At 40.0% G+C, this 21,107-nt stretch overlaps 3 protein-coding genes across 3 annotated transcripts in view; 2 read left to right on the forward strand and 1 right to left on the reverse strand.

Annotated features, from left to right (window-relative positions):
• The window catches only part of rrh (retinal pigment epithelium-derived rhodopsin homolog), a gene marked incomplete at its 3' end in the record, with an annotated part of 47,397 nt that extends 40,326 nt beyond the window's left edge, over positions 1–7,071 (reverse strand). The window contains exons 1-2 of the mRNA XM_034233119.1: positions 6,911–7,071; positions 5,455–5,645 (exon numbers count right to left, since the gene is read on the reverse strand). Coding sequence (XP_034089010.1) covers positions 5,455–5,645; positions 6,911–7,022 — 303 coding nt within the window. The remainder of the gene's footprint in view (positions 1–5,454; positions 5,646–6,910) is intronic.
• A 1,310-nt stretch (positions 7,072–8,381) lies between these two features.
• LOC117557322 (cytochrome c oxidase subunit 8A, mitochondrial) lies at positions 8,382–11,111 on the forward strand. Its single transcript, XM_034233120.1, has 2 exons — positions 8,382–8,632; positions 10,798–11,111. Exons 1-2 carry the CDS (start codon positions 8,516–8,518, stop codon positions 10,891–10,893), a joined length of 213 nt encoding a protein of 70 aa, XP_034089011.1. The 5' UTR covers positions 8,382–8,515; the 3' UTR covers positions 10,894–11,111.
• A 1,435-nt stretch (positions 11,112–12,546) lies between these two features.
• LOC117557328 (glucosamine-6-phosphate isomerase 2) lies at positions 12,547–19,938 on the forward strand. Its single transcript, XM_034233126.1, has 7 exons — positions 12,547–12,784; positions 13,410–13,545; positions 13,622–13,723; positions 14,130–14,312; positions 15,020–15,204; positions 18,040–18,214; positions 18,918–19,938. Exons 2-7 carry the CDS (start codon positions 13,422–13,424, stop codon positions 18,974–18,976), a joined length of 828 nt encoding a protein of 275 aa, XP_034089017.1. The 5' UTR covers positions 12,547–12,784; positions 13,410–13,421; the 3' UTR covers positions 18,977–19,938.
• Positions 19,939–21,107: the final 1,169 nt, after the last annotated feature.

Consider the following 21,107-nt stretch of genomic DNA (forward strand, 5'->3'; position numbering starts at 1 on the left):
AAACTTGAGAAAGTGGTTAAAGGTATGTCGATCAAAGGGAAACATGACATGTCTAACCATAACTGTGAAACATGTACGCAGGGAAAATGTACTCAAAGCAGAAACAGGCAGGCAGATGCAAAAGCTAAGACAGTACTAGAGCTAGTACATACAGACCTATGCGGTCCAATAGAACCAGCAGATAAAGACGGGTACAGATATGCAATAGCATTTACTGATGATTATAGTGGGATGATTTTTCCCTACTTTATCAAAGTAAAGAGTGATACAGCAAAAGCTACTGAAAAATTCATAGTGGATACTGCTCCATATGGACACATTAAGTGCATAAGATCTGACAACGGTACTGAATTTACTGGGTATGAGTTTCAAACTTTACTTAGGACGAAAGGGATAAGGCACGAGACAAGTGCCCTATACTCACCTCACCAGAACGGTACTGCTGAGAGAGGTTGGAGGACCTTATTTGAGATGTCACGATGCATGCTATTGGAGAGTAAACTCCCAAAGCAGTTATGGACATATGCTGTACAGACAGCAGCGCAGATACGTAACAGGTGTTACTGTAAGCGTCTAGAGCAGACACCATACCGTGTTTTTACTGGCAAAACACCCAACTTGTCCAACATGAAAATATTTGGCTCTGAATGCTACGGGTATAAACAGGATAAGAAGAAGCTAGATTCTAGATGTGCAAAGGGTATTTTTGTAGGATACGACAAATATAGCCCAGCATTCCAAGTATTTTATCCTGAGACACAAATAGTAGTGCAGATAGTCAGACTCAGACAAATCATAATATGGATTTTGACACTTATGGAGAAACTATTCCCACAACACCAGCAGGGACAAAAATGGTGAACCAGAATCAGAGAGAGCCTAATGTGGGTGTACAGTCCTATAGTGAGGAGAATATTGAGGCTAGTCAGATCCAGACAGATGGTACTCAAAGAGAACAGGGAGAGAGTGCACGACGCTATCCCACTAGACAAAGAAACGCTCCAGAATATTTAATGGGTATCAGTGTAAGGCTGATTGTAATGATGAAGGTGAAAATGTAGATTATTTCTACAGGGTTGCTTGTGACGTACCCAAAACATACATGCAGGCTGTAGGCTCTAAGAAATAAAAAATGTGGGCTGATGCAATGAAAGAGGAGATAAACTCTTTAACAGAGAATGAGACCTTCAGTCTGACCACACTGCCAAACGGCAAGCAAGCAGTGGGAGGTCGTTGGGTATATGCAGTAAAGGAAAGCCCAGATGGATCTGAGATTTTTAAAGCCAGATATGTAGCTAAAGGCTATAGTCAAGTAGAGGGAATTGATTACAAGGAAACTTTTTCACCGACAGCAAATATGACTTCTGTACGTACATTGATGCAGGTGGCTATACAGGAGGATCTTATCCTACACCAAATGGATGTGAAGACAGCTTATCTCCATGCACCAATAGACTGTGAGTTATATATGGAACAGCCCGAAGGTTTTGAGGCAGAATCCAAAACAGGGGAACACTTAGTGTGCAAACTTAACAAGTCATTGGATGGTTTAAAGCAATCCGGGCGAAACGGGAACAAGTTACTGCATGATCATCTTACAGAGAATGGGTTTGTGCAAAATGATGCTGATCATTGTGTATACAGACAAGAGTCTGAGAATGAAAGAGTCATTCTGTTGATATGGGTAGATGACCTACTTATAGCGGCCAATAACAACGGCTCACTCAGTGATGTCAAAGAGATGTTGAAGAGGAAGTTTAAAATGAAAGATTTGGGTGAACTTAAACACTTCCTAGGTATCGACTTTTTGAGGGGGAGATCAACATGAGCCAAAAGAGACACATAGCAAAGATGCTAGAGAGGTTTGGCATGTCAGAGTGCAAACCAAGGTCAACTCCATGCGAGTTAAAGTTACATTTTGACACTGAGGGTGAAGTTATGGATTCAACAGGATACAGAGAGATAGTAGGTAGCTTGATTTACATTATGACATGTACTAGACCTGATCTGAGCTGGATTGTGAGTAAACTATCACAACACTTAGCAGAACCAAAACAACAACATTGGGCTGCAGCAAAACAACTGTTGAGGTATCTAAAGGGTACAATAGACCAAGATCTACATTACAAGAAAAGTGAGGAAAGCCTAAAGCTTGAGGGATACAGTGATGCTGATTGGGCAGCCGATCAAAATGATAGGAGAAGCACAACTGGATATTGTTTCAGCTTAACTGAAAATGGTCCAGTTATATCCTGGAAAAGCAGGAAGCAGCCAACAGTGGCGCTCTCGACCTGTGAGGCCGAGTACATGGCATTAGCGGCTACTACTCAAGAGAGCATGTACCTTGTACAGTTATCAAAAGGGGTAGACCATAATAGCCCACATGTACCAGTGAAGATAATATGAGGACAACCAGGGAGCAATAGCTCTATCAAAAAACCCTGTATCCAGACAGAGAAGCAAGCATGTAGACATCAAATACCATTTTGTACGATCTGCACATGCTGAGGGGAAGATATCTATTACATATTGTCCTACTGCAGATATGGTAGCTGATGTCCTAACCAAGCCGTTGACAAAGGCACAATTTGACAAGTTCAAAGGGTATTTGTTTGGAGAGTAATGTAAATTGCAGGTATAAAAATGTAACACTGCTAGAGAAGCTTTTGTTTTGTTTATTTAGATTCTGTGTACCACGGTAGAGAGTTATCAACATGTCTTTGAGTGGGAGTGTTGAGCATATTTGTATAAGAACAAAGTCATGTTTCAGTTCATGTGTATGACATAATCAGAATGTGCCTGAAACGTGGTGATGCTAATGAGCATGCACAGTTACAATAAACGGCCCAGTACTCCAGGCCAAACTCTGAGCGATGTGGTCGTGTGTTTCTTCTGTCCGTTAGCATACTTACAAGCTACTTTGGTTGACTGCAAACGTGGAGACTTCTGCTGAATATAATGTCTCATGCAACAATGTCAGATATGTACTAAGTAAATACATTTGTTCCTGCTCAAGATTAGATTCAACTTTATTGTTATTGCACATATTACAGGTACTGAGACAACGAAATGCAGTTTAGCTTCTAACCAGGTGCAACAAGCAGTAAAGTGAAAAGTAATGTACACAATCTACAGAATAAAATATAGAATGAATTGAATGATGAATAAACAGTGAGGAGTATGAATACACTAGATATACACAGCAGCCTGTGAGCAGTATGAACAGTGTGTATGAATATGCTAAGATATATAAAGTATGAAAACGGTAAGCAGTGCAAGTATAGTATCAAATATATAGATATTAATGTCATGATGATAAACATTGTGGAACAATGATGAAAAATGGGAATGGATGTGGCGACGTAAAACGGACACAAAACAACAACAAACTTTAGCCGAGCCAATGGGAGAGCTTCATCAGCAGCAAGGGGTGAAACCCACCAATGAGCGCTCAGCTCGAGATACCAGCAAGTCGTTTCCCATCAAGCATTTCGCTTCCGCAGCCCGTGGAGAGGAACTGCGCCGCCTCGCCGCGCCTCGCTCTCAAGGCTGCGGGCGTCTTTGTCCCGCGAGATTTCAACGTCTCATGTAGGCGAGCCTCCAGAGCAAGTCGGACAAAATGACTAACCATCATGCAACGCACGAGCAAGACGTTGATCGCAACTGCGCAGGTCTCGCTTGTCTCAAACAAGCCTGATGGGTTGCGGTCGGATAATCCAAAAATCAGCTCCTAAATTCTAACCCTATCTCCTATTCCTTGACCTCTGAGTGAAACATCACGGGGTTAAGGGATAGTGGATAGGAGAATTCAAAAGGATTTAGGAGAAGAGACTGTGGTACTTTTTAGAGAATCCAACTGCACATTCACTATCCGACGTGTTTATGATGCGCCAGCGGACGTCATGAATGTGCGTCTGCTGCTGTGGGGAAACTATGGAAACTACAGTTTTCTATACAGCGGACTACAACATGGATGTTCAATAAGAACGACGGACTACTGTAAACTCATCTAGAGACTCTGCACCGTGCTCTGATGCTGTTGCTTTATGCTTTATGAACGTGGACAACAGAGAAACATATTCTTCATGACCAAAGTTGGAATTGAAATAAAAAAGGAAAGTGAAACTTATGCTCGTCACCCTCTCCCTCCGGTCCACATTAATACAAATGATCCCAATACGTATGATTGTATGAACTATGAAAATATCTTAAAATCAATACAGATGTATTTATTATAAACGTTAGTCCTTAACATCTATCACTGTGTATATCACCATTCAAACGTCTTTTAAAAGTTGAACAAACCCCACACAGCTCAGTGAAGACTGTGAGATGTTGACTTTATTTGATCATTTCAGTAAAAACTAACGTTCATATTTCTCTTTTTGATTATAATATAATAATAAACAAAGCACTTTGGCAACTTACCACATACGTTTTAAAATGCTTAATAAGCACCGTCACTTTCATGAGATAATTTCTCCGTCATAATCGTTTGTTTCCGTGAACGGCCGACTGTTCTGTGACGGCAAATGCTGCGGCTGCAAGGCATTGTGGGGCAGCATTTTCTCCTCTCCTTTCGGTGAGGGAGGTCCAGTGGTTCCTAAGCTAAAGGAGGTTATAAAGGAAGTTTGAAACCTCCTTTCCTTTCATTTAGAGAATTGGAACGGCACTTATCATGGCTGCCACTGAGGGACTTCCGGGTCATTTCACTCCGTTAGGAAGGTTCCTAAGCTAAATGGACTATTCCACTTCAGGCACAGACAGGAAGTAAACATTACAGTGAACAGCAGAAGAAAACAGACAGGAAGTAAACATTTTAGGGAACAAGAGAAGAAGACAAGCAGGCAAAAAACACAAAAGAAAACGGCATTAGAAGACAGACAGGAAGTAAACACTAAAGGGAACATCAGAAGAAGACAGACAGGAAGTAAACCTCCATCAGTGCTGCCGTCATATTGAGAGATGTTCCTGTCACCGCAGATAAGCCGTTGGTACACAATGGAACAGATTATGATTTTGTTCTTGTTTTCATCAAAACAATTATTTTAATAACATTTTTTGAGTCAAGTTGTTGGTTTATACAGTACATAGCCATGTTATAATGGGAGGGAGGCTGTGGCTCAGTGGGTAGTGTGCTGGACTTCAAATCAAGTTTGAGTCCCACTGCAGTCCCACTGCAGTCAGCATGTCGTTGTGTCCCTGAGACACTTCACCCCAAATTGTTCCTATGGGGATTGTCCACAGTACTGAGTATGTAAGTCGCTTTGGATAAAAGTGTCTAACAAATTACATGTAATGTTATAATGGGATAATGTGCAGCAAAACCGGTCATTAATGAGAAAAGAACACCGACCCGAAGTGGAGGGATCTTGAATCAAGCTTTTAACTTGCATTCCATGTCGTTTTGGGTTGTCCCCCTCAGTTAAATGATGTTCAGAAGAGGGCACTCACCTGACAACCAGTGTATCCAAACTTCCAGCTGCCGTGGATATCAGAGGCTGCTGACATGGGATATCCGATACCAGCCACTCCGATGTCAGTAAGAGCCAGGTTGATGATGATGATGTTGGTGGCAGTGCGCAGCTCCTTAAACTTCACAAACATCAACAGAACCACAATGTTGCTGGCTAAACTCACGATACCTAAGAGGAGGAAAGAAGACTTGAAGTAAAGTGTCACATCGTGGGAGGCAAAAGTCAAACCTTTAATCCATTCAATCAAAGTGACTGAGAAGAAAATATAACACATAAGCATTTCCTCAAAGTCATCCACAATAAGTTTCAAAAAGAGAATACACTTTTCAAGTTTAAAGATTAAAGAAGAAGAAGAGTTTTCTGACAGACACACAGGAGGAAACAGTTTAACTTTATTTCTAGTTGATTTATAGTAATTTAGCAATAAAAAAAGCTGATTTGGAATAGAATAGTGCAGAAATGAGTCCTCAAACCGTGAAATTAGTTTCCATCCATTTCACTTCCGATTCTCTCTTCTTGAAGTCAACAATTTTTTGAACATGTTTTTGGTTAGATGCCTTAAATAAGATCTTAACTGAAGCTGAAGAGCTTTGAACATTTTGTTTTACAACATAAAATACGTCAGTAAATACCCCACTGGTGAAAGTCTGAAGCTTATATATTTTATAACATTAATAATAATTAATAATAATAATTCATTCTATTTAGAGGCGCCTTTTAAAAGCACCCAAGGACACCTTACAATTAAAAAAATATTCTAAGTAAAGGTTTAAGACACATTAGCCGCCTTTAGCTTAGCGGTGTTGATGCGCAGTCAAGTGATATAGTCAGTTTATAGGCTAACGTTAGTTTCACTTATGGCAATTGCATTAACGCCTCGAACATCACAAAATACTGTTCATCTAGAGATTATCCTGTTTTCCTGCAATATTCCAAAATCCAATAGAAAGATTCCAATTGACCTTTTGTCAAAGGAGCCCTAGCGATGCTAACTTTAGGGTTGGCCTGCAAATATATCATCACTGCAAGACTCTATACAGTGCCTAAACTTTGCTGTGTGTGTTTTTGTGTGTTTGGAATCTTTAGCAAATATAGTAATAGGAGTTGGCTCGACAGGAATATGGTATTCAGGAAAGCTTGCAGCATAATATACACTTTTGAATGTGTTATTTCATTATTCTTTATGAGGAATTACATAACACTGCCAATAGTAAGCCAAATTCCCATATCTCCTTCCAGCTTCCTGCGAATGGTTGGAAACTTAACTGTTAGATGTTTTGAGAGTAGTTCAAACAAGGTCTGAATGCAGAGTTACATAAAAGGATTACAAGGTTCTAGAGAAGAACACCAAGCAGATAAATCACATTGCATACAACACCATTTTCAGATTACTCTATCAATTCATCTATTCATAAAGCCATTCTCTTTGTTACCTGCCGTTATCAGATATCCAGCCACCATGTTGTGCTCCATTTGAGTAAAGGCACTTTTTCCTCCGTAAAGTGAAACTTCATCGGACATATTGACAGCGAGTTCTATTCCCATTTTTTTTAGCGGTTTGCAAAAGAAAAATGATCCTAAATTTAAATGAATTGAAGTACACAACAGTAGTGGATTGAAAATAACACAGAGGGGCGGGAAAAAAATCCACAATCCGAGCCAAAGAGATGTAGAGAGTCAGGATTGCAAAATGCTTCTTCCAACTAAAGTCTGTGGGGTATTGTTGTGGAGAGGTGGGGTGAATGTTGGTGGGGGGGGGGGGATTATTACATACCATGGCCCCCTTGTCCCCAGTTATCAGGAGGCAGTCTGAGCGTGAGCTGCAGAGGATTAGCTCTCACGTGGAGTTCAGTAAGCTTTGTTATTAGAAAACTGAATGCCAGAGCCTCACACTGAGACTTCTACTTCAGAGGTTACATACTGAAGGGACAACCAAGGGTTAGCAAACGGTAAAGGGGGAACCTGCTCTGAGCCTTACTCCTCAGGGTCCCCCAAGGCCCCACGTTCACTTTGAGGCCCTGATACCCCTTCTCCACTGAAATCAGTTCTGTTGTAGTTCCGTGCTGGTGCTACTTTGGTTGGTAACAGTTTGCTTTTCCACCAACCAGAGCCCTGTTGGAGCTGAGTCATGACGTCACCGTTTGTGTCGCTGCAAAGCAAGGCTGAATATCCATCACAACAACAGTGTAATTTCGGTGCAAACGGCAATCTTTCCAACGGGTAAAAGCCTTTGATTGTTCAACAGAATTTAAGCAGTGCATTGGAATAATTGATTAGATCGAAACTCTTTATCTAATGCCTAAAACTTCTAAATTCTAAATGGATAAATAGTGAGCGATACCAAGTCAAGATCCATATAAAACATTATTTAGAAAAGTGATATATTCAGTATTAAGTATATATTTCATAAAGATCTGGTCATCAATTAGCATTGGTGATCTGCTCTTGTTTTCAAATCTTACACTGAGCAGAATATGAGCAAGAGAGAGGATCGTTCTATTTTTTAATATAACACACTGTTACAGGAGGTTAACACTTAACCAGACTTTAGTTAGACCTGGAGTATAAAAAGTCATTCAAATGTGTTCCACCTTTACCAGCTTTGAGAACACTTTAATGATCAATAATTATAAAACATATCATATATATTATTCTGAAAAGGACCAATCTGCACAATGACTACTTTTACTTTAAGTATATTTAGATGCTAATACTTTTGTACTTTTACTTGACTTACATTCTAAATACAGGACTTCTACTCAGTTGAAACAGAGTATTCCTACACTTTGTTATTACTGAAGTAAAGATCTGAGTAGTTCCCCCACCCTGTAAAGTGTACACCACTGCAGAGTAAACCGTCATCATACATCCATCATGTACAGTACACTAACATCCGGGTCAGTAGGGGGCGCTATGTGGCTCACGGTAACGTGCTAGGGACAAGAAGACGAAACGACCTCTGCATTGATCCACTTCTTCTTCACTTCATCTGCCTCTTCAGCCGAGAACGCAGCAACACTTTACCGCAGCAAACAAACATGTCAGGGCTCCTGAGGACCGTCGCCAGGCGCGCAGCTCCCGTCCTGCGGGGACACACCATCACCCAGAAGGCTAATGTCTACGGCGCCCCGGCCAAGGAGAAGATCGGCCCTCTAGTAAGTATTGTGTTAGCTACATGGCTAGTAGCTAGCATTCATTATCTTGGCTGTTAGCCGTCCTTGGCTGCCGAGGTCAAAATAATGTGTGTTATGTCAGCGGACAGTATTTAACGTGGGTATTTCTTTATGAAATACATCGTTTATTATTAACATAAGTAAGTGGAATACAATTGCTACATTTCTGTGACAATTGTAAATCAAATGCTACTTATATTTAGATAATTCATCCACCCAGTTAATGTCAGGCCCAGGCTAACAGTTAGGTTACTGTGTCCTGTACTTATGGAAGCCAATTTTCGCCAACATTTTTGATACTTAGTCTATTTAATTAGCTTAGTCGTTATTTTGAATTACTAAGGCGAAATATTGAGATACTAAGTCATAGGCCTAATAATGAGACACTAAGTCATAATAATAATAATAATAATAATAATAATAATACGATATAAAGTCAATTAGTCATAATGAGCTACTTTGTCATAATAATGAGATTATAAATCATAATAATTAAGTACTAAGTCATAATGATGAGATCCTTGGTCGTTTTTGTGAGAAACTAAGTGATAATAATTAGATACTAAGTCAGTCAACAATAAGCTATTGAATCATAATAATAATGAGACTCAAGTAAAAATGAACACCAAGTCAAACTAATGACATTCTTAGCTCATAACTATTAGATCCAAAGTCATTTACTGAGATTCTAAGTCAAAATAACTAACTGTGAAGTAAAACATAATGAGATACTAGTCAACGTAATGATGGAGGATTCAAAACTTTTGAGAAATATACCTTATTCAGGCATCTAATCAGAAACTCCATAAAGTTACTTTGAGATTAGCATACTGGAAGTGTTACAATGCTAATGTATTTCTGGAGTTTAAGGTATCATTACTGTACCAATCAATTCACATGAAATCCAAAACTATAAAAACAAAATCTGTCTGCTAGTGTCGGCTCTGTCCTTCGCACAGATTCATACCAAAAGTTTAGATTGTTTTTTTGTTTTTTTGCAGCTTCAAACCATTCATGTTTATGTCGTCCTTTCTCTGAGTTGCTTCATAGCATTTCATAAATCACTCCTTAGCAAGGTTTCCTTGCTAAACACTTTTTAGCCAAAGTTAAAACTTCAGAGTATTCTCAGAATGTCTGTGAATACGGCTCCTGAAAGTATATTTCACATTTATTTTGGTTTTTAATATAGAGATGTACAGCGGCCGACGGTTGCAACCGAGATGCAACAGTCCAAAAACACTTCTATTAGGAGAAACGTGCTGCCGTTTCAAAAACAATGCTAATATACAAAAACACCAATGTAGCAAAAATGCAAATGAAGGAACATCTTCACCAACTTGACGAAATATGCGCAGCATTTACGAAAGAACAAAATTCTGAAAATTACAAAAACACTGTAAGAAGCTCAAAACACAAAGGAAATGGCGCACAAAGCTGGTACCGGAGCGCTTGGTGGCGTTCATGGATTATAAAGTTGCTGAACTTTCACTGTTGGCAGATTAGCCTGTTTTCGTAATTGTATTTGGTCAGTATATTGGAAATGACTACGTTAGCTAGGTAGCTTACAGCAGATCTGCAATAATATTGGAAGGAATCATGTGATCCTATTGTTCAAATAAGCGGATAAAACATTTTACATCAATTCTAAGTGTCAGTTTGCCAACTTTATAATCCCTGAATGTCAACAAGTGCTCCGGTCCCAGCTGTGTTACTTTTTAGTGTCTCCTGCTTTAATTTATTTTTCAATTTAGTGTATTTGCACCTGTCGGCCACCGCACAATGCATTACACAAGACGTAAGCTTGGCGATTTACATTTTACCAACACTATAGGGAGGCGTGTGGCGCAGTGGATTAGTGCGTTGATCTTCAAATCAGAGGATAGCAAGTTCGAGTCCCACTGCAGTCAGCATGTCGTTGTGTCCCTGAGACACTCCCCCCAGAAATGCTCAATATTAGTTACATTGCATGGTTTCCAGTCTTTCGATTATTTAAGTACATGTAATAATGCACACATTTTGCTCCTCTGCTATGAAAGGACATATTTATGGGACCCATGTCTAACTCAGACTTTGCACTTTACAAGGAGTGAACATTGGATTCTGTTTAATGTAGCTGTAATGATGCTGATTGGTCGTCTGTGTTCCAGGAAACTGTTATTGCACTCACCATGTTGTCCGTGGCCATCCTGGGACCATCTGGCTGGATCCTGTGCCACCTGGAGGACTACAAGAAGAAAGCGTAGAATGTTCATTTTAACAGTATCATACCTCGTGTCAACCTGGGACCATCACCAGAACATGGAACACGTTTTACATTCAGCCTCTACCTCTCACAATTCCACTCCACATCCCATACAGAAGGCAACTGTTTTACAACATTGACTGATACATGAACACATGTATTGTAGTTATTTCCTCTTAAACAGTAATGTTACAACAATAAATGTTTTACAAAACAATAGCGCTTATTGTTTATATTGCATTTGTGTACTAATTTTGGATAAGGCTTGAAGTAATATTCATGAAGAATATACTCTTTAACAGTATAATACATTAATGTATGGTTTAAACCATGGACAAACCGTAATTTTTCATGTTTGTGCCAAATCATTATCTTGAATTTGACTTGGAAGTTATATATTTTATTACAATGAAAAAAAAACTGAGTTGCAGTGGCTAATTGTACTCAATTAAAATCGAACTTAAAAATAAAACGACTAATGATTTATCCCAGGGAAGCAACCAATGAGAGTTCAAATGTCTGAACATTGTCTACTTATTTATTGTAAGCAACCAAAAAAGGTCATCGCAATCCAAAATACAATATTTCCAGATATACATGTCATAAGGCAAATGCAGTCCCTTCGGAGAACACTGAGGAAACATAATCCCCCCCCCCAAAAAAAAATAGTTTTGCAGTAAAATGTTTGTATACAACCATCGATTTTAAATAAAGAATAGACATTTAAGTAATACAAAACTTGCTTGGACTTTGTTCAACTGAGTGTATTTGAAAAAGAACAACAGCTTTATGAAGCTCACATTTTATTGTTTGTACATAATACAAATACAATATTCAAGATAGATACAGTGATACAAATAAAACGTAACATTCAAAGTGAAATATTTATCAAATACACATTTGGTTTTGATTGCCTTCTTCTTTGTAATAGATATATAGTCTATATTTTAAATGTCGTCGTTACAAATATGCGTTTTAGATTATATTGTCCCTCCTGGACTTCCATACATTCTACAGTGAAGTCACCTGACCGGGAGTTTTTAACGTAACAAAACAAGCGTCTAGGCGGGGCCTCGTTCATTCCTATGAGAGTTGCTCATTGGTGCATGAAGACAAAATTGCCCAACTTTTGAGAGAGCGAAACGTCACGAAAGTATTCATATAATCATATAATCCGTTCTTATTGTGCATCCATGGGTAAAGGTTGTCACTGTCACTACCCGATCCGTCCCCCTGCCCGATCGGTACTGCGCATGTGCGAGATGGTCCACCATATTGGACAAGTCCGGACGGCAACCCAAGTAGGACAATATTGACACAGTGACTTTTGGCAAAGCTCAAAAATAAAACGAGAGAGAGATGAGTTATTGTTATTATAACGTGACTTCACTATTATTTGACAACTCTTTTTATTGGGTTCTTTTATTTGGGGTTAAGTACATTGTCAGAATAAGTGAGAAATGGATTTAACTTCTGTTAGACAGCCATATGCAAAGGTAAAACTCATGTAGTACTGAACACGTCACATGAACGTGCCGGGCGGCGCGGTCCCGTGGGTTAGATCCGCGTTCATAATGCCGAGGAAAATAACTCAGAATAACGTTATTAGCACATTTTACAAATTGAGGACCGAATGTTTTTAATAAGGGCTATACAAATGTTCATACTGGGTAGTTTATTTAGTTTTTTTTTTTTAAATGATCCAACGATTTACAGACGTCTCTTTCCCAATGTAAGTCAATGGGAAAAAGTATTTCCGGGCCCAGCGACTGATACAGAAGTGTAGTACCGCCATTTGGCCACAACGAATATTTTCCTCAGAGTCCGGCGCACTTCCTTGGTGCTTGCTTCCAACAGCTGAATTCTCTCCTGACAAACAGCGGATTTAGCAGGTAAAACCGGGTTAATGTCGAATTCTGTAGTTTGTGCTAATAACCTTTTAACGAGCATTTTTTAAATGAGCTGAGTGACATTGCTGTGCATTAAACTCTTAAAAATCGCTCCTGTTGTTTCCTCCCTTGCTAGCATTAGCTCTTAGCCTCAAGTAGAAAACATTTCAGCAGAGTTACTCACAGTCTCTCACCAAGAGATAACGGCAAACTCTTATAAAGGCAGGCCTATTTGGAGAGGGGAGGAGTTTTTTTCTAATATCTGCTCCCTAAAATATTCCTTAATGTCATGTGGATTCTGTGAGGGGGTACCAAAGGTGGAAGAAGTACTCAGATAGTCTACTTGAGTAAAACTAGAAGTACCAGAGTGTACTGCAATCAACATGTTACTAAAGTAAAAGTACAAAAGTATTGGCATCAACATATACTAATAATATATATGTTATGTTTTATAATTATTTATGCATTAAAGTGTTGCAAAGCTGGCAAAGGTCTGGAGGTTACTTTGGGGTTTATCCTTTGCAGAACATTTACAGGAGATTACAGTACAGGAAAGGGAAAACCCCAAAAAGCATGACAGGGCCTCTGTAACTGTTTTGTAAGCTTTGTCTTAACTTGCTTCATTAAGTAAGCCACGATCATGAGGCTGGTGATTCTGGAGGACTATGACCTGGCCAGTGAGTGGGCGGCCAAATACATCCGCAACAGAATCATCCAGTTCAAACCCTCGGCAGAGAGGTACTTCACCCTGGGCCTACCTACAGGTGAGAGCTGGTAAACGGTTTCTGTGTTTATATCAGCGTTAAGCGGAGCCTGTACTGATCTTCTCATTTCTTCCAGGGAGCACTCCCTATGGCTGTTACCAGAAGTTGATAGAATACTACAGAAGTGGAGATATTTCATTCAAATATGTGAAGACCTTCAACATGGATGAATATGTAGGTGAGTTAAAGGCTGATTATACACATTTCTTTCAATTTTAGACTTGGTTTATTTGACAACGTGTAATGTGTTTTGGTTTTGAAGTGTTTTAACGCTTTAAATTGGATTTCAACTGTATTATATCGTCTTTTCAGTCTTGTTTTTTGCTGTACATTCCACTAATGCTAATGTTATGTAGGCAGATTTGTCTCAAGTTGCCTCGAGACGACCAGTTTTCATTAGTTAGCTAAGCACTATATTTATTTCAGCCTTACCCCGGATGTGATAGCTTCCACAGCCGGACAGCCCCTCACATCTACATCAGTTACTTTTGTTCTTTAGTTGGAACAGAAGATCTGCAGGAATCATTGCACATGTTGCACCAAATTGCTCTTTGGTTAAAATGGGCGTCCATCTTGTTCTCCAGGCCTGCCTCGGGCTCATCCAGAGAGCTATCACTCTTATATGTGGAACAACTTCTTCAAGCACATCGACATCGATCCCGCCCACGCTCACGTCCTGGACGGGAACGTGGAGGACCTGGAGGCTGAGTGCCAGGCGTACGAGCAGAAGATCAGCGAGGCGGGGGGCATCGAGCTGTTCGTAGGAGGTCAGACTCGTTTCTACGCCTTGATTAGGGTCCCCATTAGCATGGGCATTAGCTATTATTCCTGGGGTCCACACAATAGCAATATAAACACAACAACCTAAAACAATCCAAACTAAATATCTCATATAAAAAACAATCAAGTATGGAAGTGAAACTAAAATGATCTTCTGTTTAACCATCATTAAGCCAAACAGGAAATCAACAATTAAAAACAATTCCATGAGAATTAATAACACACTACTACTACTAGTACTACTACTACTAGTACTACTACTACTACTAATACAAAAATAAATAATCGATGGCCGATTTAAAAGAATTAGGGTCACGTGAACTTTTTTTTGACAGAGACCAAAGTATTACTATTTTTTGGGGAAAGAAAGTCAGATTTTAACCTCGGAATTATAGCTTTATTTTCAGAAAAAAGTCAGAATTATGATTTAATTAAGATTTTCTTTTTCGCAAAACTCTTGACTTTAATCTCAGAACTAAGAAAAAACTACCTTTTGGTCAGATCTAAAAATAAATTCACATGTGACCCTAATTTGTTTTTGTAGATAAGTACTCGTCAACAAATACCTTAAATTGTATATTTATCTATCCTGCACTTACATATGTTAAATTAAAAGAAAATATGAACGTATATACAATTGTGTCACTTTATGAGTGGTCTCTCAGCTGAATCTCCAGATGTTATCTCCCTGCAGGTATCGGCCCTGACGGCCACATAGCGTTCAACGAGCCGGGCTCCAGCCTGGTTTCCAGGACCAGAGTGAAAACGCTGGCCAAGGACACCATTGTAGCCAACGCCCGTTTCTTTGGCAACGACCTCTCCAAGGTCCCCACCATGGCTCTGACGGTCGGCGTTGGAACTGTCATGGGCGCCAAAGAGGTCAGTCACACACTTCATCTGGTACCACAATGTCCTGCAATAATTAACCCCATGTAACCAGGTTATGATATTACTCTGTACGTACGGAAGAAGTACTCCATTTTTATATTAAGTGATATTGCTACAAGTAGAATTCCTTTGAAATCTTACTTAAAAATTATTAGCATTAAAATAAACTTTTTTGATGCCAACTATCAACGAGTTATTTGACTTTTCGTACGTTAGAGGTGTGTATATATAGTTAGAGTACCAAAAGTAAAATACACAACTCTAACGTACCAAAAGTAAAATAACTCATTGAGATAGTGGCCCATTTTATCACTCGAATATAATTAGTGATACATTATTGTGTAGATTAATTAAATGTTGTTATAATTATCATATTGCAATTATCTTTCTATTCAATCATAAATGTGTTCATTCATTAGTGGGTTTAATCATTTGTATTAATAATATGAATATGCAAAGTAACTCCTAATGTAAATTCAGTAGAGTAAAGAGTACAATATTTCAAATGTTCATTATGATCATAATTGTTGTTTTAAAGGTCCCCTATTATTTTTTCATCTATATATATATATATATATATATTAGGGCTGTCAGTCGATTAAAATATTTAATCGCGATTAATCGCATGATTGTCCATAGTTAATCGCAAATTAATCGCACATTTGCGTGCGTGCGTGCGTGCAACTCAAGGCATATGCTCGAACGGGAGCTGCCTGGACGCTGCAATCATGTTGCAAGCACCATCCGTGCTGAGTGTGCTGACTTTTCGTACAATGTCCCAATGTCTGGCTTCCTGCATAAAGTCAAGGGCTCGGCGAAATGTCGCTCCTCTGTTTTCATTTAAACAGCTCCTTATATCCGGTAGCGCAGCTAGCTAGCACCAGATGCTAACAACAACAATACACGTAAGGTCTCTCTTTCGCTCCCTCGGGCCACACATACACACACCCTCCCGGTCCTCCCAACAGCCAGTCGGTGCCTGCCGGTGAGCGTGGAAGTGTGGTCTGCCGCAAGCAGGCGGCAGGAGCGGGGCTGTCAGCATCAGCTTGTAGATGGTATTTTAAACTCGATGCGCTCTGAAACTACGGGGCGGCAGAGGAAAAAAATACACATGCGTTAATCGCGTTAAAATAATTAGTGGCGCTAATTTTTGTTTGCGTTATTAACGCGTTAACTTGACAGCCCTAATATATATATATATATACACACAAAACATGTCTTTGAAGTGTTTGGCTCCAAACACCAAACAGATCATTGCAGCATCCCATAATCCCCTCTGTTTCAAAAGTGCTGATTCTCTGGGTGTTTCTCAATCGCGAGTACGCTTGCTTGGTAGCACATGTCTTCCGAGCGTCTTGCTTCAGAAGCGAGGCAAGAATACTTCCTGGCTTTCGAAAAACAAAGAGTAGAACAGGTGAGCAAGTGTGCAGGTGTGCTTCATATGAGAGGCCCCGCCTTACATTTTCCGCCACAGATTTGGGGAAATTGGTCCGTGCGCAAAGCATTGTGGGGATTTTAAGACCGCGGAGTCTACACATGTGCAGCCTCGACATTTCTCCAAACGAAGTACGCCGGGCTCGGTAGATTTCCAAGTATGCTGGACATTGGAACAGTACTTCGGCGGCACTCGATGACGTAGTATGCTTGAAATAGTGGCTCTGGAGCAGCTTTACTCGTGATTGAGAAACACCCCTCTGTCTGTTACTTTAGATGAAATGAAGGAGCCACTCCCCTCACCCCTCTGAGAGATATTTGGTTGAAAAGAACACAATAGCCGCTTTCACACCAAGTACTTTGCCGTGCTTAGATCCCAGCACTTAGTGCCAGCACTTAGTTCCCCCATGGAACTAAAGAGCAGAATCGCGTTCACACCGGAATAAGTCCCTGAGGGTGGATTAGGCAAATGAAGCCGCTGACGTCACTTCTTCTTCTTCTGCTTTGGGTTTACTGGCAGGCCGCAAACCACTTCACGGCGTATACTGCCACCCGAAGACAGAAGTCCCCGGAGTTAGGGACTGGCTCCAGTAGAAGCTGCTGGGACTCCCAGCAGCTTCTACTGAAGCCTTCCGAGTAAATCGCCAGAACGCCGACACCTCCTCATCTCCACCGCTCCCATGTTTTCTTTTGTGTTGCCATAAGTTAGTCTCTCTGCGTTGGTGCGCGGGGCTAATGCTAATAATGCTAATGCCAGCAAATACAATGGCGGCTTCACATAGCTTTTCAGAGTTTTACGGGGTGTGGTTTGCAATTCGCCCAGCCAATCAGAAATTGGAACTTTTTTCTCCCCAGGAAAGTACCTGCTCTCTAGCAGGGACGGAAAAGGGGGTAAAAAAGTTCTCATGAACTAAGTTCTCTTTTTGGTGTGAACGCAAAATCCCAGGAACTATCGGAACTAAAAGGGAAAAGTACCCCGGTGTGAAAGCGCCTAATGGGGCTCGAGGAGGAGATTCAGGTGATACGGTGGGGGGGGGTTACCTTGGTTGCTGATTGGCTAATGGTTACACAAGCCAAAAAAACATTGTGACATCACAAAGTGACCAACATCTGATCAGCTCATTTTCAGACAGGTTTTTTATATAAATGGATCAGGACAAAAAGAGAGGGGATCTTTAATGCAAAAGTGGATTTTGCATATTAGGTGACCTTTAATGCATCACAAGGTGAAGCTGATTTGTATTACTTTATGTACTGCTAGATATTTTGACCTACAATTATGTCACTCTTTTTTAATTGGTTGATTTATTAGCCAATAATCTGAATCTGTAAAGTAACTAAAGCTGTCAGATAAATGTAGTGATGTAGTTGCCCCCCCCCCGCTCTGCTCAGGTGATGATTCTGATCACAGGAGCACACAAAGCCTTCGCTCTGTACAAAGCCATAGAGGAGGGGGTGAACCACATGTGGACCGTGTCAGCGTTCCAGCAGCACCCCCGCACCAACTTCGTCTGTGACGAGGACGCCACCCTGGAGCTGCGAGTGAAAACCGTGAAGTACTTCAAAGGTACCAACAACTCATCTCACTAACCCTACTCTGCTCTGTGAAGACAAGAGGTCGTTCATAAAAGCTTGCTATGCCAAGGGTTAGAGACACCAGTGTATTGTAAAACTAAGGGTGTATCACATAGAGCAACATCTATGGAGGGAGGATTTACTTCAGCACTATTTGATTCGACTGTCTTACTTCAGTCAGACTGCCTATTGGTTAGCGCTCCAACACATTGTACAGCTATTTGCCCTAACTCACTCTAAAATCAGACTAAAAGTTTGCACATGGCATACGTGCAAACTTTTAGGTCACAACAAAGTGATTAGTCTATGGGTATTTACACACCTATATTCACAGAAATAATACAATCAATACATTCCATTTCACTTTGATTTGACCAAAAATGAAAGTGATATGTTACCTATCCTTTTATTATGAGACAGTGTCAGACCTAGATGCAATTTATTTCATCTATTTTAACATTTAAGAGCAGCAGGATGTGCGGTTCTCAAGTTAGAAATGGACAGCAGTTCATTATAACTGATATGTGCAGATCTATAGAGGCAATATTTGACTAATAGTGTCACTTCACGCTGTGGTCCTGTCTATAGGAAGATTTGTTGTTGCTCAATATTAGAGATTTCAGTCATTGTCTGCAGGTATTTGTGTATTTGTGTGTTTGTAATATGATTTTATTCCCCCTTTCTTTTTATTTGAGGTTTGATGCATGTCCATAATAAGCTGGTGGACCCAGTGCTCAGCATAAAGGACCAGTGAAGGACAGACGCTGGAATCAGCTTGTTCCTCTGCTGCTGTTCAGTTCCTGAGGAGGTGTTAAGCAGTGTCTCAGTGTCCTCCTGTTTGCACACGCTCACACCTGAACTGCTCCTGGAAGATGTCTCAGAGTTAATGACAGCTACATGATGTAAGGAGACATTCTTAGTTCAGAACGTTCCATTTAAAGGGATAGCACCCTGCTGGTGGTCTTCAACTTCGCTCAAGTGTGAGAACTTTAAAATAATGACAGATAACCTTCATTTTGTTAAATGTTTGAAATGAACCCACACTATCTCTGTTCTCCAGGAAAAGGGTTATTTTGTATTATTATTAAATATAGACTTTTGTTTACTTAATTCGTTACACACCCAATCCATGATTGGACAGAGGAAACAAATACTCTGTGAATATCGGTAATATCTAATCAGAAATTATAGCACTTACAAAGTGACCTTAGTCTCTGGTCAAACAGAGATTTTGAATGTCTGGATCCAAGGGATGTGAAGTGTGCTCTCCTTTCTCTAGAGCCCACCACGGTTGAGTGTTACAGAAGAACACAAACATGAGGATTATTTTTTCTTTTTGCACGTAGGCTGAGCAGCTCCACTGAAGCAGTGTACTGTCGTTTTGGAGAAGTACAATATATCGTTTTACAGTGCTTTTCTTCCCCCAGCTGACTTTCAAATCACTGTTACAGCTCCTTCAACGGTGTCTGGATTGCATTTTTTTAACACTATGCTCGTGCAGTCAGTATCCTGCAGACTTTACTTTAAGTGTGAAGGGGAGATAAGTTTCTATCTTTAGTGTTTACTTTCTGTTCTTGGTGTCACTCTGTCTGTTCATCAGGCTTCTTCTTTGTGTTTGTGCACAATCTCTATAGTTTTTAACACTTTATTTTGTAAAGACAAAACATTGAGTGTCTTGCTTTGTACTTTGAGTTGAAATAAAGTTTAAGTGGAAAATGATGTCCACTTTAATTCTAACATGTAGTGAAGCATTCTCTCCACAGTGGGGCAGTCACTCCTAAGAGTCCAAACCAATGGAAGCTGTACTGATGAGATGCAGTGTGATGGTTTGATTCCCCAGCGTTCAACCTTTCAGCATGTTGCATGACTTGAATTCTACCAGAAAAATAAATAAATAATTATTGATACAATAATTTAGGGTTACGTTTCTTGCCCAATGACACTTCCCTATAACGACTGCAGGGGCTGGGAATTGAACCGCTGACCCTCTGTTTGGTATACACCCGTTTCACCCCTGAGGTTTTCACTTGCCGTGCAGTTACAGCCACCAGATGGTGCCGTAGTATAAAACACCACCAATGAAGTTATGCATGTAAAGGAAATTGGTAGTCACTAGTTACAAAACAATAAATCCAAAAGTGTTACATGGACAGTGTCCTGAGTATTCTGAGTGCAGCAGTTTGAAACACGTCACACTGAGCTGCCTGCCTGAATCAGGTTCAGTCTGACACAGGAAACCGTGCTGCGTTAGCATTTCTGCCCTTCTAAAATGCCTGCTGCTGATTAAATATGACATGTATAAATACTGAGTAATTACTGTATTATGATGCAGTGAGGCTTGGCAGCAGGGAGACAGCAGCTCCGAGTTTCATTTTCTTCTCACGCTTGCTTTTTGCTTCTTTCATGTATGGTAAAGCAAACATAATGGTGTTAATCTGAAGGAAAATACACAGAACCAAAACTCGATCTTTATTTGTAGAGCCAGGGATAGGTATGAACACCACATGAATGTTCAGCATGCACATACAGACAGTGGACCAGGAGGAAAACTGATGTTCTTCTTGTTCGTCAAACACTCTCATATCATCATCATTTATAGGTATTAATGGGGTAAACCTGTTTGAAAACCTTTATTGCTCCACAAGCAAGGACATATATATTGTTACAGCAAAGTGGACAGTGCACATAAAAGGTCAAATTTAAATAAAGGGGCAACCGTCAATAAAAAATAATAATTGAAAATCAAATAGTACACATCCAAGTAGCAGCAATATCAAAGAAAGTAAACATATAACAGTCCTGTAGTTACAGCCAGTAATAACATTAAAGGTGGGGTAGGTAAGTTTGAGAAACCGGCTCGAGATACACTTTTTGTTATATTCCAT

Source organism: Gymnodraco acuticeps, unplaced genomic scaffold (genome assembly GCF_902827175.1).
Source record: "Gymnodraco acuticeps unplaced genomic scaffold, fGymAcu1.1, whole genome shotgun sequence".
NCBI classification, from domain to species: Eukaryota; Metazoa; Chordata; class Actinopteri; order Perciformes; family Bathydraconidae; genus Gymnodraco; species Gymnodraco acuticeps.